At 37.0% G+C, this 25,143-nt stretch overlaps 1 protein-coding gene across 2 annotated transcripts in view; it reads right to left on the bottom strand.

Moving 5' to 3' along the window:
* Window positions 1-25,143, bottom strand: part of PIP4K2A (phosphatidylinositol-5-phosphate 4-kinase type 2 alpha) — a 53,200-nt gene that overhangs the window by 20,589 nt on the left and 7,468 nt on the right. For both annotated transcript variants that reach the window (XM_009275224.1, XM_009275225.2), the window contains exons 3-4: window positions 13,399-13,551; window positions 1,535-1,681 (exon numbers count right to left, since the gene is read on the bottom strand). In XM_009275224.1, the coding sequence (XP_009273499.1) occupies window positions 1,535-1,681; window positions 13,399-13,551 (300 nt within the window). The remainder of the gene's footprint in view (window positions 1-1,534; window positions 1,682-13,398; window positions 13,552-25,143) is intronic.

Here is a 25,143-nt window from a genome sequence, read left to right as displayed (position 1 = left end):
TAAAAATTAGGGAGATTGCCAAATTTGACATTGAAGTAATTTTAATAAAATGCCTCAGTGGCCAGGAAAATACCTTTGAAATCCTATGCTGATTTGTGGTCTCTTTTTCTTAGTATCTACACAGGTGCTTACACACACACTTAGTATCTACATACTTGTGCTACAAAAGAGCTCTAAGCTGGTGTCATAAATATTCATGTATGAAAAAGGACTCTGAATCTACAACCGCAGATGCTGTAGCAGTGAAAATAAAAAAAAGTGATTTATAATATATGCAGTGTCACTATAAACCTGCTCAGTGAAGGAGTTTGTTTTGAAGAATAATATGATATTGATGTTAAATTTAAATTGCAAGAGAAGTTTATCTTTAAAGCAATTCTGTCCAGCTGGACAAACTGAACAGAGCAAAGAAGCATTCACAAATTCATAACATTCATAAATAATAGCAAGAGCTGTTGACACCAATGCTAAGAACGTACTGTATATCATTTATGTTTCTTTCTGTTGTGCTTTCATCCCTTTTTTAATGCATCTGGACATTACAATGCTCTAAAACACATACAGTTCTCTCAAATTTAAAAAATATCTTTCTAGGGTAAGCTCTGCTGCCAGTAATACTAAATACCAAAAAGTCAATTGTTGACAATCTGGAAATCAGTTCTAATAAATCACGTTCAGTCAACTATCTAACCAATTGCTAGGTAGATACTTGACAGTAGGAAAGGATGGTGCAGTACGTAGCATTACAAATCTCTTAATATAGAATGCTAAATAAACATCTTAAAACAAGTTTGCAGATGCACTTATTGGTTCAATGCATAGAAATTAAATGTATTAAAAAGAAGTAGGTTTCTAAGAGGAGACTTTATGGAGGAAATTAAAATACAACCCCTTAGGTAGAAAGACTAAGACTGTTTTGGGCATTCATTGTAAGCACTGTATATTAACTATTGGCAAAATTACAATGAGCAGATAAACTGTCTGAAACAAAACTAATACACACCTTATGATAAAAGCAACAGAAATTTTGGTTTTTAAGAACCTTCTCTTTTTTAATTGAATTATTTTTAAAATATAGAATGAAATACGAAGCTTTTGTAGTAGTGATGTACATTGTTAGTAGCATTTTATTGGTTTAAATGATGATGATATTTAGTTATTTTATAAAAGCCCTCTGCAGAATCAGCTGTGGCTTTCAATAATGTTGATAAAAACCTATAGGAAACAGAATTATTATTGTACTTGTGTGAAGGGTTTTACCTTTAACCATTAGTTACATTTAACAAACACACCCGGTTAAATCGCTCCATTTAAAAATGCACAATATAAATAAATTTGTACAATTTCTATAATACCATCCTTCAGTTTTGCTAAACCTGGATGCAGAAGTAAACCAGTTAATGCTGGCTCTTACATAACACAATTTTAAATTAATTAAAATTCTCAGCAATATTCAAGCATCAGCATAATCTCACATTTATAGTAAAGATTTTCAGCTACTTTGTCAGTTATTTCATCAGCAATTATTTCTCACCTTTAAATCATATTTTCTATAAACAGATAAACGATGGCTGAACACATTTCTTGTAACAATCATATATACTTCAACTCCATCAACAGTAAGCCGGTACATGCCCAAAAACTGGGGAAGAAGTGTATTCCCATGACACTCCACAATAAACTGTAGGAGCAAAAGAAAAAAAAGAGAAATGAGGATGGATACATATTATATAAATACATCTTTATACATTTTTAAAGATAAAACACCCAGAAACAACACATTTATTTGCTGAATATATATTTGTGTGGAGACAAACCTTCAAAAAAATCATGCCAAAACAAACCCCTTCATCAGGAGGTTATCCTGCTTTTAGGCCAGTGTTTAAAAATTAAAATCTTGAACTGCTTAACTTATAACTCTTGACTTCTACAGACAATCTCATAGAAAAAGCAGGCTCCATTTGACACACCTTTCCACTTTTATGGTCCAAAAAGCACACCTAATGCAGATAACATATTTGGTACTGTTGTCAAAAAACAGAAATATGTTTTCAAACATCACACTGCTGTATTTTGTACTCTGTTGTCCCAGATTATATTTAATTTCTATGTTTCTCCACTCTCAATACTTGTTTGTTATGATGAACATTTATGGTGCTGTCACCAGCAAGGGGTATTATTTATTATGACCAACTTTCTGCTAGTTCCCACGTGATGGTTGCATTTCAGGGTCAATAGAGTTGAGCAGTGAAGTGCAAGATCCCTGTATTATTTTATTTACGAATCATTATATTTCCTTAAGGTCACCATATTCCATTACAAATGGGCTATTAAGCTTGAAAAGATTTGCCACCTGCACCTGAAACCCGTCTTTTTTTTTTTTTTTAATCACTTGCCTTACAACTAATAGTTCAAATTTCTATTGGAAAGACTACTGGAGGAAGCAGAAAAAGTACAGACTACATTGATGACGAGAACTATTGAAGAATGAATATTTATTCTGAGAATAAAAATGCCCATACTGTATTAATCCTAAAACCAACTCAAACACATCCACTCATATTTTGTGGAACCAAGGAAAAGTTAAGCCACAATGATGAAAACCACAAAAGGACTCACCAGCTTTCCTCTTTCTGTTATTACCAAGTCTGGAGAAAATTTAAAAATTCAAGCCCCAAATAGGAAACATGAAAAGTAACCAACAGCCAGCTTTTAAAGCAGATCAACTTTGAAATATTCGTTGAATACTGAAGCTGCTGTTTCTTTTGTGCCAGAGCGACCTGGTTATTAGAAACACATTATTCTAAAATACAGGAGACTTTAGAACAAGTTATCTGAATAAGCCATTTGAATTGTTTAACAAAGGTAGTTAGCATTTGGTAACAATATAACAAAGCTCTTGGAACCCTGGAGATTTTCCAATTTTGGGCTCCTCTGCTAATTTTAAGGAATTTCTCTCACTAACTTTATACTGGAATCTGCACATATCACATACAGACTTTCCTTTTTTAAATGGCAAAATAAAAATAGAAAGATTTAAGAGTCCTGAAAACAATCCTGTCCAGCAAGAAACAAAGGGAATGAACAACAAAGATGGAAATTGTTGACTGTGAATTGAACATAATTTTGACTAACAACTCTGACACATGAGCTCTGTTGAATCTTGCTGGCACAGTTTGGGCTGTAACACTCCTTTCTGTCTGCCCTTGTAGCTGTACTGGAGGTTACAAGCCCCGAAGCAGAGAACACGTAGTCATGACACAGTTGTGCCACTTCACAGAAGCATTTTTAAGCTCAAACTGCCTATGAATGGGCAAAACATCTCAAGCCGCTGCAGAGGGTCAGTGAATGCAAATCAGAACCTTAGGGAGGAAATATGATTGTATGCCCCAAAATACAAAGAAGTTTGACAGTAAAAGGCCACACAAGCAATGTCAGTCCTGAGCAGTGCACAAAGATTGATCAGTTTGCACCTGAGAAGACTTCTGTGTTTAACAGATGCAGAAGTTTTAAGTTGGGAGTTCTTGGTTTGGAGGATTTTCAATCATAGGGCTGTTACCAACCTCACAAAGCAGTTATAACGTGTTACAGGATACGTAGCTCATTTTGACCATCAGTAGTTTCTCTTAGAGATCCGATCATAAAGTGAAATTAGAACTATTAATGCTGAGGTTACAGAAAACTTGTTTAAAATGCTAATCCCTGTTAGTCAAACTACATTGATTATTTTGTTATAAACTTCAAGTACTTGGCATACATCCTAAAGGCAAATACTTTTCTAATGCTTTATAGAAGGTGGGAAGGGTTGTTCTTATAAAAACATTTATTGAGTGATTCCTTCTCTAAGATGATTAGGTTCTGCAAGGATGATAAAAATGAATCTAGCTTCCAAGAAGAGTTTAGTGCCACAGAATTTCAGGCCACTCAACTCTTTAATGGATCCAGCCACTCCTAATCTTACGGCTCTTAACTACAGAATTTGAATTAAAATAAATACTATTACTCTAATTTTCCATATGGGGATCTGAGACGCAGAAACTTTATCTGAAATCATACAGAGAGTTTGTGCCACGTGAAGGAACGCCAGCTAGGCATCTCGAGTACCAGACTAATAACTCCCTGCCCTTCCTCTCAGCTGCTAGGGTCACAGTCTTGACACTTAAACCATCTCTTCAACCCTAGCTATTGCTAACTCTCCGATTTTAACCTTTCTGGTCTTGAGTGTCCCCATCTGTAAAACAGCAATGTCATTAACACAGAACATGTGCAACATACCCACTGTAATAACATAAAATAAATCTTTTGTTTAGCAGTATACAACCCCCTCCCAAACTGTTCTGTATTACGTAACAAGGGAAAAAAGGCAATTAATGAGAGTTGCTTAAGTCCTATTTGTAAGTTAGGGTTAGCCATTTGCTAACGCTGTTGTTTCATTTTAATATTTTGCAAACAAGCCTTCTGAAAGGGCAGTGTTACTAGCATGCAGCACAGGACATGGAGAGCTCTGCTAGCACTGCTCTTCACTTGATAAAAAGGGACTTGGCCGTGTTCTTGCAGACTTCTAAGAGACCTTCTCAAGGCACACCATGTACTGCAACAGTTGTTTCCTACTCACTGCTGACTGTGGACACTCATGCCATTGCAATTTAAAGAAAAGCCCCTAAAATGATTTCAGTGTTTCCCATGACAGCATTTCTTATCCTGACGGGGAGACAAAGGAAAGAGGGAGGAATGCCACTTGCTATCAGCATCTACAAGGTTGGTCTAGAACTTCCTACCTTTGAAACTATCAATCCCCCATATCTGCATCACAGAGGAGGCAAAACGTGTCATCTGTTTGGGTGGGAGTCCAGCAGGACTTGCACTGGTGACTGTGGTTGGCAGATTTTCAATTTGTCCATCTTGATATAAATGAAGTAGCAATTTAGTCACCTCAAGGTGCTTTTTAGGAATGATTTCCTGAAGTTTCCCACTCACAGCTGGAATAAAAGTGAGCCTAGAAAATAAGCCGGTACATGCTTAACAGGACTGCTAAATTTCAGTGAAAGAAAAGACCTTCACTCCTTTATGTTAACTCTTTCTAAAAAGAACATTAAAACAATTCTATCAAGCAGCCTTGCTAAATAAAACTGTAATACTTAGCTAATACATTTACAAGTCCTTATATGCAGTAACAAAATCCATCTTTTTAAAGAAGAGTGTTGTAATAAACACCCCATCATTTTTTGTTAATTCAGACAATTTTCATTTTCCTGCACAGCATGAGGACAATATTACCATTAACAAAATAATCATCAGCATGTTGACACATTTTATCAGCTGTGCAGCACAAGTTTCAAATACGTAATTTTCTGAGCTCTCCTGAACCCCATGCTTAAAGCTGAAAATTAGTAAGAAATTCTTTATGACCCTACAGTCTCATTAACTTTTGTATAAATATAGCTTCAGGATTCCTTAATAAGAACAGAACTTTTCCTCTCATTTTACATGAAAAATAAGATTCTTAGCTTCTTGCTTCCATGTGGTAATCCTAGTAAGATATCAGGATGACTAAAAGATAACATAGTGCATATAATTTATTGGCAAAGAAGTTACGCCATTTTTGGCTCTTTTTGGCAAAACACGGGGTAAAATTCCCATTTCTGCTATTTCTCCTCCTCCCCTGGAGATAATCTGTGGAATGATTTGACATCAGCGAAGACTAAATCCTGAATTATATCTATCTCGGTTCTATGTGAAAACTCAACATTCCTATTTTTCGCAGGTAGCCCTATTTTGCAAACATTAATTCAGAAATACACAACATGCTCATTCTCTGTTACCCCTTTATATATTATTTTCACGATTTTCTACTTCATGATTAAGGCAATCATGCTTGAATTATCAAACGCTTATGTGACAAGTCTATATGTTATTAGGATACTTTAAAGAAATTGAATGGCAAGCGATATAATTATTTAAAAACATTTTGGACATTGTGAAGGACAAGACATTGATACTCCTTTTTTGGGCCCAACTTCCTCTTTCAAATCCTCTTGCCTGCAATCAGAAATATCCTCCACCAATGTGTTGTGTGCATGTGCGTTGACATGTGGAATCACTCCCCAAAAAGGAGGTTGAGAAGCTGTCCAGAGTTATATCATGTTTCAGAATATTCCAATTATTGCCATTTTCTTGAACCCTAACAATTTCACGGAAAATTATCCATTGGGTACTTATGTAAAACATTGAAAGGATTAATTAGCCGGACTACAGCACACAACAGAAAGTTACAGATTTTCAAGGCATATAAAGCTGTTTTCTTCTAGTAAGTCATGTAAGAAAGTAATTTAATTTAAAGAAGTAGTCAATAAATATACAGGTTTTCAGATACAAGCCCTGTGATTCACAGCCTTACGTTTCATGTTAATTTTACTTCAAAGTGCAACTTAATCTAAATGTTATCACCATGTGTGATTATCTAGGCTGCAGATCTGCTACCAGGAACATTATACTTGGTACTGCTACAATCAAATGAGTCACTGGGCGTGCTGATTGCTTCTGAAAGTGCTGTGCACAGCATCAGTAGCTTATATATATAAAATACAATAAATATATAGAAAACATCTGCTGGTGAAACCCAGGCCTCAACAGAGCCAGTGCAGCCAAGTCTATTCTGCCATTTTGTGTAGTTAGGTATTTACCTATGAAATTTCACATCTTTCAGTAAAGATTTTCGATGAGTTTTTCGGTAACGGTTCCAGCCCGTGGTTGTATGGCCCTTTTCCATATTGCCCTTTTGCAATTCTATCTAATGCCCATGCTAATGAGTTTCCCGTTTTCAGGGTCACCCCTCCTATAGGAAACGGTGAGCCCATGGGTGCAGGTGAAACGTAGACTGTTCGGATGAGAACACATATATTCTCATCTCTACTTTTTCTGCTTCTCCTGGTTTTTCATATCAAAGCTGCTTTATAATGTGCCCTATAGCACAGGGCAGAGGCCACGTTCTTTGCCGCCTCTTAATTCGCACATGGAACCAGCTGAAGGGCTTTTCTCAACTGCGTTTCTTCGCAAATGTCCCATAAATCTTCACCTCTTACTACATTAGGACATACAGAGAGTCAGGGTCACCGTTACACGGTATACATCCTTCTTCATGTGCATTTGTGTTTAAATAACAGTACATTATATTGCCTTGCTTTGCCTTTTTACCTACCCTTTCCCTTCTTTTTGTGACACATACAGATGCAACTCATGAAGAAATGGGGGGAGCTGGGAGGAAGCAAGCCATTGATAACCTGTACAAGTAACAACATGGAGGGAGGATGACACAAACTTAAATGTAGCCATGATTTAGCAACCTACCAGCTTGATGTCAGCCCATCTCAGTGCAAATTCCTAGACACCTAGTCCCCACTTTCTTTTCTGGGGTATTCTCCAGCCTATGTTGTCACCAATTCTGTGACAAAATTACTTTTAGCCTACAGTAACGTTTTTCTGTCTATTTATGATTTTAGTGTTTTCTCCTACCTTCCACTCCATAACCTTGTGCTATTCCTTGATTCCTGTGCAGCCCTGAACCCCGCTCTTGGTGCAATTTCCCCTTTTTTCACCTTATTGCCTACATTTTTTCCCCTTTCATTTGCCTTCCTGTTTCTTTTATATTTTTTTCCTCTCCAGAAGCTAAGGTCATTTTTTCCCCCTGCTTTTGTTTTCTTCTTTATGCTGTCATCTCCCCTTTTTAGCTCATTCTATTCTTTCCTTTCTTCTCATTCACTTCCCTATCACTCCTCTGTTTGCTGCCTCCGGTAAATGGGCAGTCCCTCTCCTTTACCACTATTCGCTATTTCTGCTGGTTGCTAGGGAGACAAGCAGGCAGTGCAATAGGTGTCAGTTCTGCATACAATTACCTGTGTAGGGAAGAGAACGTGCAGTCAACAGGGACAGCCACCTATAGAAAACCTAAAGGGTATCTACACTCATGAGTAGTTTTATACTGGAAGGCTTGTATGCTAACAACTCTCTCTTGTTCACCTGCTTTGAGATGGCTTCTCAATTTCTTTTCTTTACTGAAGTCACCTGGGTGTCAGCACTGAGGAATAATAAATCGCCTTTGAAGTCCATTTTAATGAAAAAGGAAAAAAAAAAAAGGTGTGCAAAAGGTGGTGTTTTTTTTCTGATACGCTCAAGTTCGTTTCATTTTATTTTTAAAAATTTCCATCCTGCCTGTCATCTATTTTCAGAGCACAGGATTCCACTTTTACATCAATTTACACCAATTTAATCTTTAGAGCAAGTTTAGCTCACTAGGAAGGACAGGGTGTCTTGATTCAGACGTTTCAGAAACTAGAACATCTGCCTACAGAATTTTACTCAACTGTCACTGATTTCTACCCTTGAAAATCATATTTGTAGCTTATAATATATCCACATATATACTAATATCTACGTTAGTATATTCTGTATTTTATGTAAATTAATAAATTTTTCGCACAGGAAAATGCATCCAAAAGAAACATATAAACATAGCTTGAATACATGCTGAAATGAAAAGTTTTCCTTTAGGAGGAAGCAGGGTATTATCTGTTCCTTAAACATAGGGTGAAATCCTGGCAACGCACTTATCACAGATGACTTTGCTGAGCTCTCCTTTAACAATGCCAAAGGGAGCAGTAGGTTTAACTCCAATTCTCTGGTCCATGCTCTTGGGGTCAGGAGCATAGATTTAAGACAAAACAGCACTAGATTTGGAGGCATTTCAAATGAGTATTTGATTTTGTCCTCAAATACTATTGAAGTATTTAACATGAGCATGCTTGATTAACTTACACAATTGTCAAACTACGTCTGAGAGTAGGTAAGCCCATACAGCAAAGACTTTCCTAATATTTCAAAGTCTAACCCATTTGAGCATAATGATGGTTCTAGTGCATTTGGCAAGTAAATGATGTTCAGTTGAAGTAACGCCTGAAGAGTAGCGAGAAGAGTTCTACTAACTGATGGTATAACGATAATATAAGCAGTCCAAACCAATTGCAAATTACATTAAAATGTGACTAAAAAGCAGCATTTTACACTACGTATCAGAAAATATTACAGTAGTTAAAAACTGGTTAGCATGGAAATTCACAGCATAAGAACCTAACATGTCATATATATTTGTATTTACCATAACACTTAGAAACCTAGCTGGTTCATGCTCTAGGCCATTTTGTCTTTAAATGTAAACAGAAAGCTGGTCTATGCACGATGGACTCTATAATCTAGTCATAAATAACAAGATGCTTTGCAACTTTTAAGCACGGAGAAAGACATTATTCCCCCCTATTTGTGTAGAAGTGGTGGGCTTAGTGTTTTGTATTTTTTTTTTTAAAACTTTGCAAGAGAAAATAATGATCTCTAGTGTTCCTACTCAGTACTAAAAGCGTCAGACTCATCTGATGAGTTGACAGAAAGCGTCAATGTTTAGACTGAAGCATTCACCATCTGTCTGAGGTAGGAGGCCTGACTGCCACTAAAAAAAAAAGGCATCACATCAGACAGGGTAAATGGATGAATGTAACTCATAATTTTGGACAGCAACTATAATTTACAATTGTCAGAACTATTACTTACAATTCAACAGTTTTAATTTGGAATTGCTATATATACTTATATGCTGTTTCTATAGTAACTTCTCCTGATGCTCCTTCAAGCCTGGTTCACTTTTAGTTATTTACACATTTCTAGTATGTAGCCTTAGGCTTGGAATTTGATCTTTCTGGTTTTACTCTTGATTTTTTTAAAATTTTAAATAGTGGTAATAATACTGTAAATTGGGATGCACCTAACTTGGTTACTTTTGCAAAATGCCATGCGGTATTGCAATAGAACTCTACCCAGAAAGGAGAAAGCTAATAACTCAGCCAAACTAACCTATTTTATTTTCTCTCCTAACAAGTTACTAGCCATTCTGTTTCCTGAAAATAACCTGATTTCTCTAGGGTCTACAGTCATGTCCATTATAACTTTGGTTAATTAAAAACCAGGCAATCTAGACTTGGTATTTTTAGACTTACAAGTGTTTACAGGCTATGCACAATTCCTGTTCCTTTTGTAAATACCTAAGTATACAGACTGTGTGACTAGAACCTCAGTTCCTCACGGCTCCAAAGAACAGACGGGCTATTGCACCTTCAGACAGGTGGAGAGAGGAAGGATGGAAAGAACTGGATGGGTTTGTGGACTATACATCTCCATGATCTCCAGTTACCGATAAAATAACCTTTATTTCTACTTTCCAGTGGCAGTTTACATGTCTCTTTCTAACCTTTTATTTACGGAGGTTATTCCTCCCAGGATGATCCCTGCACTACATAACTGGGTCTGAACATGCCTGCACACTCCCTTCCTTGGAAGGCTGAACCTTTAAAATACAGCTCTGCTCTAAGAGCAGTCTGACACAGGGTATGATGTAAGGGCATGCCACTAAGAAGCCACAGACTAGTCCCAAATGCAATCACACCTGGGCTGTGAAGCACACTTAGCTGGGCCAGAAATTTTCACATATGTGGTGAGTGCTGCTGGCAATCAGTGAACTGAAACTGGAGAAAAGCTAACAAGCAGACTTCTCTAAAAATCCCATATTTGGTACTTTCGTGTGTAATTACAATTAGCTTCTTTAACTGTAGCAACAATTACAGTTAAGAAAGATACTGGGCAGTAAGATAAGTATGTAAATCAGTACACGGAACTTGACATTTCCTCTATTGGCAGGAGAGAGTATGCCAAAATAAAACTGAACTCAAGAGAACTTGTTTTATTGACAAAGATTTCCACAGGAGTACCAGTGAGTATCTGAAAAGCCTTGTACTACTGCAACCAAGCCATCCGACAGAACCATGAAGTTACATCCATACCAGTGAATTAGGTCTTGGAATGTCCTCTGGCATCAGTTCTAGTTGGAATGGAATAACTCACATCCAAATTTTTAAGTTCTCCTCTAAAACAAGATGCTCATATTCAAACTCCTAAGTAGGAATAGTAACTGGCCTGAGTTAATACCTTGAACCTTGCCCAGAATTATCTGGGAGACAGCCAGCTGGCCCTAAGCAAAACCACAGTAGGGACCATTACTGAGCTCAAGTGCCAGTGGATGTTATCTGGCATTGCATTGTTTGCAAGTAGTCTAAGGCCAATCTGTGTGGGATGACTTGGTCAAGGGAATAATTAAAACCTTTCCACCAGGACAATGGGTTCTCTAGACTTTGTCAAGCAGGCTAAGATAAGCTTCACTTGTCTGAAAAACATCTAGAGAAATGGGAGGACAAGCTGCTGTACCTAAGGATTCCAAGCATTCAATTTCCAGGAGCAACACACAGGACATGGTATCAGCCGTCACCAGAGTTAGTGGGATTTAATTTAGATTTTCTTCAATAAATTCAAAGGATTTTGTTCAGTACATTGCGGAAGATACTGAAATTAATTTATTTCATTAAAATTTCCAATTATTAAACTGTCTCTGCACTTGAGTTCCTCTGCATTTACACTTTGTAAAGTGCTCTCAAGTTCTGAGACAAAAAGAAGTACAAGTGATATCTTTATGAATCTTTTGGAGGCACCGATGAGAACCTTCCTATATGGATGTTTTTCCAGTATAAAGTGAAATTAGATGCCTGGTACAGATAACTTTCAGATCATTATTCCTTGTAACCTAGCCTATTATGAACCCTGATGTTTGAAAGCATTAATGAAAAAAGATTCCAAATGATTAAGTTCATTCATGTTAGCACTGTCTTCATTGACAGTCTTGAAAGGAGATGACTGTTTCGAAAAGCAATATGACTTTTCAGCTGGATTAAGTCTCAAAATCTGCATCATTAATACTAGCTTCTAATGCCAAATAAGAAACGGACTAAAACTTTAATTCTGCTGCATTGCTTCACAGATCAAAATCCTTTCAAATCAAAGCTAAAATTGTAAGTTTGAAAACTCTAATAAATAATAACCCTAAAATTACAATTAGATAATAGGTTAAAATTTCCCTTTGGTAAAATTGTAATTGAAAGATGGTTTTATGAACATTTCTGATAGTGACAGTATTTACCTATGTTAAAACAAACACACGGTGGTCCTACGTTTTATTTAAACAGAAGAACAACATGCAGAGAGAGAAGAGAGTTCGTATCTAACTCACTGAAGGCTTCCCAAGCTACTCTGGACTTGGATGGCATTCAGAGATCTCCCTTCAGCAGAGGAAGAGCAGAGAGTGAGACAGCCAAGCAGCACCACAAAGATGGCTGGCAATACCTTCAATCCCAAGCACCCCGAAATCATGCTTTTGCCTTCCTTCTACCTCAAAAGATGGCTTTAAAACTGGTTTTACAAAAGTAACAGTATTAAAAAAAAAAAAAAAGAAAGAAAAAAAAGGAGTCAAGCCCAAGTACTTTATATTCAACCAGTGCTGCTTTCAAACTGGAGTTTGAGATTCCTATTATACATTGGTTGAAACTGTTAGAAAATTACTAAACATCGCAAGACAAAAAATAAGCCACTGAAAAGAACAACAAAAAACCCCCCAGCCCTGAATGTCCTGAAGTCTTTACCTGAAATCCCAACCCACGGAAGTGAGCAGGAAGATGGAAAGAAGGATTACCCCCCCCCTCTTTTGGGTATCATAGTTTAGATGATTTTTAGAGATTTTTGTGATACGTGCAGCTTTAGAGCTTATTCAAACAGATCTGGGGCTAAGAAAATTAGCACCGATTTTATTAAGGGTTTTTGTATTTCCCAAGTTCCGCTCCCCCCCTGTGCCATTCACACACATTATACACTGGCATAGTATGACAGTTATCAAGGCTGATTTGAGGTATCTCCACTGCTCACTTTTGACTGTAATGTTGTTCCTAGAAATTCACATGGCAAAACCTGTTTCTTTATTAGCAGAAATTTTACATTAATTATACCCAATTTTTTATTTCTCATACAATACAACTCTCTAATTTTTTGAAATCTGTTGTTAGTGAAACACATAAAACATTCAGTGATCAGAGCAGGAAGAAAGACATCACCTGCACCATTCATACACACGTACACAGACATCACCAAGCTAGCCCAGAATAAAGTAGCTTCTAGCCTGGGAGTCCACTAGCTGAAAGAGCGAGCATCTTCCTAGTAAGGTGAAGGAGCTTATGGCCTCCAAGTTAGTATCTCTGTATCATGTAGACATATCATTTTACTTAAAGCTAGCTTAGATATTTAGAAAAGTGCAGCCTTGTGAATTGCAGACATACAATAAATTGCTCATGCAAAAGGGAAAAAGTCTGAAGTGACTCTTTTTCCATAATTATTCATGTAAAACTTTTACCACTCTAAAAAATATTGACATTATAATATTTAAGAAGAGATCCTACACCCTGATAATAATTAGTATATTACCTGATGGTATTTCTTCAGTATGTTGTGCATTTCTGCTACATCTTCACTTGTTATAGTTTTGATGATATATCTTTTGTCGTAAGATGTATGAAAGCGGGCACCACTGCGTGCTTGGGAATCATTGGCAACGGGTGCACTTCTTGTCAATGAATTCTGTCAATAGATTTAAACCAAAAAAAGCATCAAGTCAGACAAAAATATGCAACTTTTAATTAGAACAAATATAAACCATTTACATTTATTTTTTAATCTTTTTCAATACATCTGCACTGAGCTGAATTCTGCAAAGCATGTAATCACAGACTGCATTATCTTGACAAATCACTTCAAAAATATTCTAAGAACAAAAGAATGTTTGGGGGAAGGTATTGCCCATCAGTGGTTCAAAAGTCATTCTCAACGCTGAATGGGAATTTATTGCACTTTGTTACGTATACATTATCAGCTTTTGGGAAGAAAACATACAGTAATTAAAAATTCAAAAGGAACACTGTATTACACCACAATAACTATAAATAGAGGATTCATCTGTAGTAACAGTATCACTCTAAAACTGAGCAGGATTTGCTCTTGAGCCAGTGTGACCTGGTATATAAACAAGATCATAGCTAGATTTCTGAGTTCTAGTACCAGAGCTATTCCAATGATTTCATACCTAGTGTTAAGCAACTAACAGTATTGTACAGTACCTCCTTTTGTAAAATAGACCTACCTTCCTACAGACTCAAGAGGGGAAGATTAGTTAATGACTGCATAGTAGTTAGAAGAAAAACTCCTAGAGATTAGTGACCATTTTTAGACTGAAGCTTGAGACTACTTATGCTTCAACAATAGCAAAAGCAGCCTTCTGCTTTTTTCAGAAAATAAGAAGTATTCAGATTAGATTTCTTTATATTTAAAAACAGTAAAAATAAATTAGACAGTAAAAATAAATTATACAAAGTATAACAACTTGCTTTTGGCTGGAAACATCTTTCTTTACCAGTAAGAGTTTATGCCAATTGTTACATACTTGAATTACACCAATATTATTTTTTTTTTAAATAAGTAGTAAGAGCAATAGCACAGCCATGAGAAAACACAACGATGTTCTTGCACCCCATGTGTACTTCCATAAAAAGGGACCATGCTCTGAAAAGGTTAAACAAGTTAATTACAGACTGCTGGAACACTTCTATGTTTATGAAATAAACTTGCAGTACCCATTTGGTATATCCCCACTGGTAGCAGAAAACCCCAGCTCCTGCTATCGTTCCTCACTGTACCATACTGCACAAACAGCTGTTGCTAAATTGAAATATACTTCCCCCCTTCCACACTCACATAGTGTTAACCTTCTCCCTGCTAGAAGAAAAGACATTTTCACAGAAAGTTTTAATAAAATTTTATATATAAATGTAAATGTTGCACATTCCTAAGAAGCAAAAGTTCAGCTCCAGCAGCTACAGAATATGACACGTTTGTGTGGTTTGATAAGACACCATGAACTAAGTCACAAAACAGATTTACACTGGAAGAACAATGATGCTTTCACAAAGTAATTACAAATAGGCTCAGTCTGCTACAACCAGGTACCAAACCCACAAAATTTTATTTTTATAGGAGCTATGTCTTATTTGGAAGTTTTACCATTGATAAATCTGATCACAAGCTCTATGGACTTCAGCAGGAGCTGGACATGCAGATTCAACCCGTGACAGGTCAGTAATTATTATAAAGTAATAGCCTCAACCAAGAGATGAGGGCAACTATAGCCCCAATTTAAGAAGACACTTGAACACATACAATTATGTCTCCATATTTTGGAGACCCATTGACTTCAACAGGCCTTCAGCATAGTTAAATCTTATCCCAAATGTGGGATGCTTTCTGAAATCAGTTTAATATGAAATAAAAACATTTTCCCACAAGGTTACTTTGTTCAACTGAAATACTCAGGAGCAGTAGGAATAACAGTAAATCACCTAAAAGCACAGAGCTCTACAAGGTCTTATTAGAATGAAAACCTTAATTACGACATGTAGGAGAAATAAATCTTCGCGCAATTCTCCCTGTATATTTCTAGGCTTGTGCAATGAACTAGAACCATTACTAATGTCTACCATAAAAAGTGACATCTTTCTCCATTATCCTCTCTATTCACTAAAGAAAGAAAGGATGTGGGTGCTTCCCTAATGTTTATGAATAAACAATTTTGCTAGACTGATCAGAACAGAGCTTTAGGGACAACCATTGCAGACTTGGTTCCTTCTCTGCACTGGCTTTTGGACAGCCAATTTTAACAGATGCGAGTCCTGATACACCATCACTTCACATGGTATTGAAGAGACTAGAGAAGGGAATTTAAGTATTACTGCAGTTTTCTGTACCTGTTTTCAGATGTTTCCTATTGAAATCCATTTCCCACCACCCCACCACTGCAATGTTTTTATGTACTGATGAAGTCTGTTCAAGAGAACAGGTATCATAAACGGATTGAATTTTCTCAATGCTACACTTGATATCAGTACTCCATTAATTTTCAAATTGAATCATAAATAGAGTTAGTCTTAGAAACCATCCTCTGTAGAAAGCCTCTCTATTCTGGAGTCAGGACTTGGCTTTATTGCCAGGACGTATATTTAATAGTTTAAGATGAGGAACTGATAATGGAAGTTTTAAAAAAATTGTGCAAATTCAGTTACCTTCATCACAAACTAGAAAATATGATGTAACATAATAATTATTTTTAATTTTGAAAAAAGCTAAAGCATGGGTAATCATTAGTGTATGTAGTGAATTAAACTACTGCTAAGTTATTAGGCTGTAATTCAGTTAGCAATAATAAAGGCTACTGGGTAATTATATGTTATTGTTCCCAGCAGAAAAAGGTGCATTATTCTGAGGTTAACTATTGCAATAAAGCAGTAACCACAGTTTTCTGAATGTATTTTTCCCAGAGAACCCCAGTCTTCAAACGATGTGGTATAAACCTTGAAAGCAATTAATCTGGGGAGAGACTTAAGTTGTTTTGCTACAAAAAGTTGCAAAAAAGTGTACTTGCTGGTCTGCCACTGAACCTCTGAAGGAGGAGGTAAAGAGGGAAGATGGTAAGAAAGTCCTGAACTAGCATTTTCTCCAAAATTTCAAATACTCGAGGTATATTTTAACATTCTTCACCAAAAGACTTGTCAGATTTGAGCGAAATTCAGACCTCGGAGTACTCGGTATGAATGAAGTATCTTGCTAGCAATGTCTTGTCTGAGATACAACACATGGGAGGTGCTTCTTCTCTGGACTTTGCAGTTGCTGAAGCTCCGTTACTAATGCTGTGGTCAGAAAGGGACAAAAATAACCACTTTTGACTTCAAACCTTCTGAATGCTATTCCTATAACCATTTGCTCTTTTAAAATCTGTCTCCTTTTGTCTTCATAAGCACTATTTGCACAGGAGAGCTCTTCTCAGTGTTAGGCCTTAAAATAAAGTTCTTCCTGCTTTCCAGGAACCTCCTTTCATCCCATGAATTTAACCAGGAATATCTAGTATGTAGGTATATTTATGTAGCAACCCATCAAAACAAACATACATTTATTCAGATTTTTTTTTCCACCCATGATGGAATATGATACCTGATGCATTTAGAAATATGGACAGCATAAGCAATAAGAAATTCTGACTTAAAAAGAAATAACAGCTGCTACACTAAGAGAATGAATCAACTAATACTTCTTATCATGCTGAATGAATCAACTAATACTTCTTTTATCATGCTTCTTTCATTACAATTCAGGCTAGACAGAAAAAAAAATATAGAAACTAGTCAGATTCAAATAGAAATTAATAAATTTACTCACATTTTAAATCAACTGGAGGAAACCTTGTAAAGTTACTGAGTTTTTACTGATTCTTATTTTTTCCAGCAATAGCTTTTTTTCTAATGGAAATGAATTCTGCCTGATTGCTAACTATAATGACAGGTTAATTTGCAAATACAACTACCACACCGAAAATGTTGCTAACAAGAGAATATAATATATCTGTAGATAATTATTTAGCACACTTTACTGTTTCTTAATGCTTTCGTGGGTAAGAAATGGTGATGCATTTATTTTTTAGTAGATGGCTATTTTATTATTAGTTATCTATATCAAGCTTAATTAAGAATGCATACAGCTATCATTTTACCACATGCATATTAATTTGTTAGAATAAACCAACCAACTTTATGCTATGCAGCACCTTTACATACATGCACAGGTAACCCAAATGTCCTCTCTACAATACTCTGACTCTAGTAATAAATTAGAGTTTAAGATCAGATGTTTAAACATTAAACGTGTTTAAGATAAAAACAACCTCTAATTAAACAACCTCTTTGACACTTTATTTTTACTAACTCTCCAGTCCTGTGATAACTCTCTCAATATAATGCTCTCTTCAGATATAGAATGTAGTTCCTTTGAACTTTGAAAGAAGGTGGAACGTGGAGGATACTGTTAATATTGCTTATTTGCTGTGCTTTATTTTGATACTTGCATAAGTTTATTAAATAAGTACGGTTTAAAAAGCTGAAAAAATATAATTACATCATGTTGTGCTGATTACTAGTAATTGCATTACCACTTTCTTGTGCTGATAAATGCATGGCTGAGTTTTGTCTGTGGACAGTTTTATTTGTAATGGTTAACTCACTTCTGTGAACAGAGAAAAGTTCAAATTCCTTCTAAAGTAAAGCTTCTTGGTATGATGCAAAGTATCTTACCTCTCAACTACACTAGTTATAGTTGTTTATAGTTAGAAATCAGTCTTCAATAAAATTAATACACTGTTGCCTGATCATGACAATGAATCTTGAAATAAAAAGATGACAAGAATTGGCCTGCACTGGTAAGTCATCATTAGCAAGTAAGATCAAGGAACAGCTTCACTGAAAGGATCAAACTAGAAGAGTTTAGGGGCTTCAAAGAAGAAGCAATATGGCTATTTAAAAATACTTTAAAAACACTAAGATCCTTCCCTTTTGATGTAGGTAAAGCTAACTTACCTGTTTGACCTAACACTGTTAAGTATAAATCAAAGCATTTTGCACCCCATTCAACCCTGCCCAATACTAACAGATTAATAGTACATATATTAGAAGTGAAGAGATTCTTTATTGGAAAATGTTTCTTGTAAGTTAACACACAAAATGGCCAAGAAGGTCCTGCACTTAAGCCTCTTTAAAGCACAGCTACTAGCAAACCTATAAATGGTAAGAAATCTCAGACAAAAATACGAGTAATCCCTTGTGTGATGTCCAATATGCACTTTAAACCACAAAGACTGTAGAAAGTTTGTGGCGTTTTCTCTTTTAAAATTAGATTTTAGACATATCTAGATAAGTAAAAAAGTTTAACTTATTCTGGGGTTATCTAACCCAAGTTTTTATGTCAATCGTCTTTATCTTAATGCAGACAATAATAAGAAACATGTAGTAGTGCTCATCAGACAGACTGAAAATATGCATTTATTTGAATTGTACTGCTCTGTAGACTGCTATCAGACGCACTGTATAGACTTGTCTCTTACTGTCAAATGCAGTTTTGTGAGACAGTACATGGTAAAACACTCCTGCAATCCAGATTACTTTTGCCAGAACACACAGATAAATTTCAGTGATGATCTGTACAAAAAGTGAGTAAAATAAGGTGTACTATAAACATCTGTGCACAAATGCCTTGAAAGAAAAGCTGATTGAACCTGCCTAAAGAGAGCAGTGTAGGGCTCTCCTCTGCTCTCTTGTTCAGCAGTAAACTCAGCTAAGGGAGACCCATCGCCGTCCCCAGCTGCAATATCTCCTTCTTAGGTGAGGCTTCTGTAGGGGACCGGGAAGGAAATAAAGAATGCAACTCAAGCAGCTCCCTTTTCCAAAAGGAAAATATAAGCGGAGTTGAGGGAGGGGGAAAGGAGAGACAGAGGTAGATGGATCATGGCAAATACCAGACTGAATTCCCTCTGGCTCTGCTTCTTAATTAGGGGAAGACTAAGTGGAATATGAACAGATGGGAAATGAGCCACTCCTCACTTAGCACAGATCTATGAGCCACAAAGCCAGAACAGGGAGGATATCCTTCAGATATAGACAAAAAAATGCCCAACTCTCATCCTCCAAAAGATACGGGTTTGATGATCTAACAACCCTTTTACCATCGCTTACTGCTACTACATAGCACTTGCATATTGTGCCAGGAACCAGTGGAGCATGTATCTAGCTGTACAACGTTGGAGCATGAGTCATAATAAGTTAATAAAAATCACCTGCTTATACTATCGCGTTAGTGAGCACAAAACTCAAAGAAAAGAGGGTCACAGTGCCCTGTCCCCTTCAGATTTTCCCAGCCTTCTCCAACTCTGCCACGGCGTGCCTCGGTCCTCTGGCACAATTAAAACATCTGTCAGCCACACATACCCTGTTCCACTTAACAGCTTCACTTAGCAACTCACTGCAAGTCTCCTGCTCCGAGTGTGCGTGTTCTGCCAATTCCCCATTCGCTTCTCATTTGTGAAGTTTTAATCTTGTGCCTGCTGGTTTTTTGGTCTCAGGAGAAAGAAAAGGTTTTGTACTTTTAAAGTGTGAATACTTTTATGAGGTCATTTAAAGACTACGCTAAATTACTTGTGTAATTACTTATACAACTGAAGACACATTTAACATGCCAAGCTCAGAGATACCTCTACTAGATAAATTTCTCTTTCACATACCTCCCCCTCTCTCCCAAATAGTTTCCCTCTGAGAAATCACTGGCTGGAAGTCTCACTGCCCCTACATAAATCAATATAAAAAATATCACCTATATTGCACTGAGTAGCAGGCAACCAGAAACACTCATCTGGTCTTCAGTGCTGAGAGGCTACAAATCACAAAAAATTTGTCCCATACCATAGAATTAATTTCTGATAAAATAATAAAAATATGGCTTTAAATATAAATGGGTAGAAGCTACACCACTTACTAGTATTTCATTTCCCAAAGAGTTCTTGATACAAAAAGTTAATCAGCACACCTAAATTACATGTCATCATTTCACCCAAGAACAGCATATTCTTTAGCAAATTAACTGAAAGGTTATTTAGTTTCACTACAGACCCGCTCTCTTCCCTCAGCATCTCTTTCCCAAACTCTCAGCAATCTGCGCAGAGTTTTATTTCCTACAGTAAAAATATATTAGGTAAGGAAAAAGTTTTTTTCCCCACAGGTGCTCTTAGGATCTGATCCACAATTCTTTGAAGTTCACAGAAGCTTTTCTGGAGCATTCAACAGAATTTCATAAACTAGAATCCAACACAACTGCTACACATCAGAAGCCATTTCATTTCACCCAGCCATTCCTACACTGAACTCCGATCTCTGCTTTTGGCCAAGGTACAACTTCCAGAAAGGCTGTCTTGATTTTTCCAACTCAAAAGACCAAGATTCACCACTGTAGTTTTTCTAGTATTTACTCATTTGTGTTGCTGAAAAGGTGAGTCTAATTTTGAATTTGAATTATTTCCTTTTCCGGTCATTCCTATTTATTCTTTCCTAAAGTATCTAGTATTGTTTTTCTGCAAGGATACTCACATACTACTTACTTCTCAATTCTAATTTTTGCAAGTGCAGCAGGTCACACACTGCCACTCCCACCACAAGGCATTCTCTATGTCCTTAAATGCCTTTGATGCCATTTTTCTGTATTTTTTCTATATCCAAATTTTCAGCATCCTTTTTTAAGATGACTAGCATCAAAACTATATATAGTATTAGCTTCAGGTATAAAATAAAAAGATGTTAAAAAAAGTTAGAGCTCTTTCTGGTCTTGTTTTATACCTTCCAATTTATCCACCCAAGGGTGCAGTTACTCCTTCTAGTCAGGAGCTCACACTAGTGCTAAATTCTTGTCCTCTTTGACCTCTTGTTCCTTCTCAGAGCTATTACCTCCCTGATTATTACCTGCAGCCCTTCCCTCTGTAGTTCTGCACTCCTTTTTATCCATATAACTATTCATCTGACCGTATTAAAAGGCATCTCAATTGCACAGGCTCAGAATGCCAGGCGATCAAAGTGGTTTTTGTACAAAATCCTTGTCTTTATCCCAACTTTGCCATTTGGATGGATTTTGCATCTTCTGCAAGTTTTCACTATGTGAAATATCGACTGCTCACTGACAATTAAATTTTGATTGTTGTCATTTAATCATCTATTATTTACATTTTTTATTATAAAGCCCCTCAATAATTGGCATTTTAAAAATCAAAGTCACAAAATATCAAGCCAAATACTTTGTAGGAGGCATCCTCAAGAGTCCTTAAAAGCCAGCTAAAACATCACCTAATGCTTTATCCTTTGGAAGTCTATTTTTACCTTGCACATTGGTCAATAAAAATAGCAGCCTATTGTAATTAAGTAACACTAATTTTATTATTGATAACGTTAGTTATACCAACACCAGATACCAAAAAAAGTAAACTGATTTCCAGAGAGACTTTGTTGCTTTTAGAAACAACCAAGTTAAGCTGTTTGGAGCTATTTTTTCCAACTGAAACCATTTTTGTGAGAAAACACATGGAGCAGAACCACTAAAGTACAGGAAAAGCTTGTCCCCCCCTCCCTCCATAATTGCAAGCTATATTTATAACTGGCAAAGTATTGCCTTCCTCTTCAAAAACGAACTGCTGGTGAGGCTCTTCCTCCTCTGCCCACTTTGCTTAAAATGTTCACAGCACGGATATTTATCTCCACAGTGGGAGGCCAAGGATTAGCCACAGCCTCCAAGAGGGTGGAGAGATTTAAAGGTCAATTTAATTAGCTCATTCTAATCTCTTACACATCTAATGTAAATGTCATTGTTTTCTAACTGCTACTTTAGCAGACAAGATTATATTTTAGAAACTTTGAACATGTGAACTATGTGTTGGATGTAATACAAATACTTCATGTAACTAATCTATAAAGGGAGCCTAATAAAAATTGTCATTGAGTCAGAGCTTTTCCTAAAAAAGAGAAAAAGAGCAATACAAAAATTCTGGTGATAACGCATGGGGAGCTTTAGAAGAACAGTAATCTTTCAAACTGACTGGCTTAACAGCTTCTCATTGATTTAAATCTTTCCCATTTTGCGATGTCTGGACAAAGGCAAACAACGGTTTCTGGTACTGTGATCTCATCCGAAAGTCGTGGAACGCTGAAATGAGCTTCACAAGCCCAACGTACCCTAAAGACAAATCAAATCACATCCCAGGCTATTTAAGAGTGCCTCTGGGCAAGCTTTGCGTGAACGAACAGGCAAAACAAGTAAGTGCACAGATGATGCTCTGTGACGACTGAAATCATAGGTCAGTGGAAAAGCCTGGCAGCGGTTCATCGCTGTTAGAGAATTACGTACACACGGTCTTGCTGTTCTTCTGTGACAGCAGTTACAGTGGTGCTGCCTGGTCCATGCACAGCTTCTCATGAAGACAAGCTTGCAGCTCCCCCCAACCTTTTTTTCTTTTTACAAGGCCTCAGGAATGATGGATATGGACGAATTAGACCTGGATTACTGATTAAGAAGCATATCGGAGAGACACAGTGTCATACAACTGGACATAGACGCTCCAAGTTTTTTTGCTGTAATTTGAAACAAGCAGCCCACTTCTGCGATGGTGTTCAGGATAGTTTTGCCGGTGATTTCTAGAGAGAAGAAAGGCAAAGCGCTAGTATTTTAATGTAACAACAGAAGCACCAAACCCAGAGATGTCTGGTTTTGTCATACGGGAAAGGGTAGGGAAGACTTTGGGGTTTACTTTGTATGCTGGCACTGTGCTTTCTACCATTGCCATTGAGCAGGTTCACGTCTGGAAACACTGGTGAGGAAACATGATCAGGAAACACTGATCTCCGACACTGAGGTGTTTAAGAAGTCTGGCATGTAGCAAAGCATACCTGACAGGTAACATATGCTACAAGCACATTCAGTAGTATGACCTCCCCATGCATTTGGCAGCTGTATGGACAATATTGCACGATGATTTGTCAGCTCAGAAGCAGGGCTCTCAAAAGACCTATGGTGCATGTCACGGGGCCTCCAAAAGATGAAAACAGGCTACCACTGGTCCTGTGGTGCACCCGTCAGAAATATCGAGTCCCTTCTATGATCTTGTTAAGATGTAGATGTACACATTCTGAACACCTATGAACATTTATAAGCAAATTGTATTCAGGGAGTCATTACTGTGGTGAAAGACATTAAAAAAAGAAAGGCGAAACACCAACTTTTTCTTTTTTGCACTGAGCTATCCTTCCAGGAGAAAGGTTATGGGTTCCTTGACTTGGTCGAATGAGAGTTTAATGAATAAAACGTGATTCTTTCCTAAATCAAGTTATCCTGTTGAGACTGTAGGTCTGGATTTAGAGCTGTCAGCTTAAGGCATGCACTTGCTTTGGAAAGAGTTAGGGCTCTTTTTCTGGGAGCTCCTGTCCTTCAGCCCTGCAAAGCTTGGCTTGATGCCTCACTTTCAATGGCTATCTCCATAAGAGCTCAGGGAGCGCCTATCAGCTCATTGTTTTGATGTTGCCAGCACATGCTAAATTACTTTTTTCTAGTTTGAATACCCAATTGTGAATGACACTTAGCTTAGGCAAGGAACTGCTGAAAGCAAGGCAAATTAAATGTTTTCTCTAGGGAAGACTAAAAGAAACCGGAGGTTAAAATTTCTGTTGCCGTACATACTAAGGTTAAGTCCCATAGTCACTAAATTCTTATTTGGGCTCACACTTAAGGCACCAAATCCTAGAACATAATATTCAGATTGCAAACTTCATTTTTTACATGCTGGAAAGACCACGAACGCCACAGTTTTTGTTAGTACAGCTGGCTCAACACCTTACTACCACTACAGCCTATGCCCACGTCAAACAAGACATTAGCAGTTCCGAACATCTCGGTGCCAATGTCCATTTGGGATCCACAAACTGTACACTCTGCTACAGGTACCTTATCTGACAGATAAGCTCAAGAACTTTTCATGCACTGACAGACTTACCATGCTAAAATGAACAGCACAGGAATTTTCTTTTCAAGACAGTTCTTGCTTCCAGGATTTTTTATGCATTTCATTAAACATTCAATGAAAAGATCATGTCTTAGGAAGAAGATCCAACTCCTAACATAGTTGTTGCTGAGATATTTATTGCTGACCTTGTTGTCTGTAGTTTGATGCTAGAGGTGGCTCGTTCCTTCCCAAACCAAGGGCCAATAAATGGAGGCAAGAATTTCAGTGCAGAAGCACCAGCAGAGAGCCCTGATTAATATTTGTTTGTCTGAAGAAACATATAATCTTAGATTGTAAAATAGTTTTTAAACTCTTAATACGATGTCTTAGAATTGGATAAGTCACACAAAATGAGCAAAAATATTCATAGGTTGACAAGAATTTTAGTGAAGTTTAGATACTTAAAAAGAAAATGATATTAAAGGCTGACTTCTGAAAAATGAACCTAGAATTTGCATTATTTACCTGATGCCATATTAGAGTCTGGACTATAAATCCTTCTGTATAGAAAGCTGCGAGATATATCGAAACATAAGGAGACACCCATATCAGGGTAAGTGAAAGATACCGAGTTCATATGGTTTGTGTATTGGGTTTGCGTGGCAAGGCTTTGGTAGTGGAGGGGCTACAGGGGTGGCTTCTGTGAGAAGCTGCTAGAAGCTTCCCCCATGCCCAACAGAGCTAATGCCACCCAGCTGCAAGACGGACCTGCCGCT

Source organism: Aptenodytes forsteri, unplaced genomic scaffold (genome assembly GCF_000699145.1).
Source record: "Aptenodytes forsteri isolate BGI_AS27 unplaced genomic scaffold, ASM69914v1 Scaffold336, whole genome shotgun sequence".
Taxonomy (NCBI): Eukaryota; Metazoa; Chordata; class Aves; order Sphenisciformes; family Spheniscidae; genus Aptenodytes; species Aptenodytes forsteri.
The sequence above is the reverse complement of the archived record's forward strand: the minus strand, read 5'-3'. Positions and strand labels throughout refer to the sequence as shown.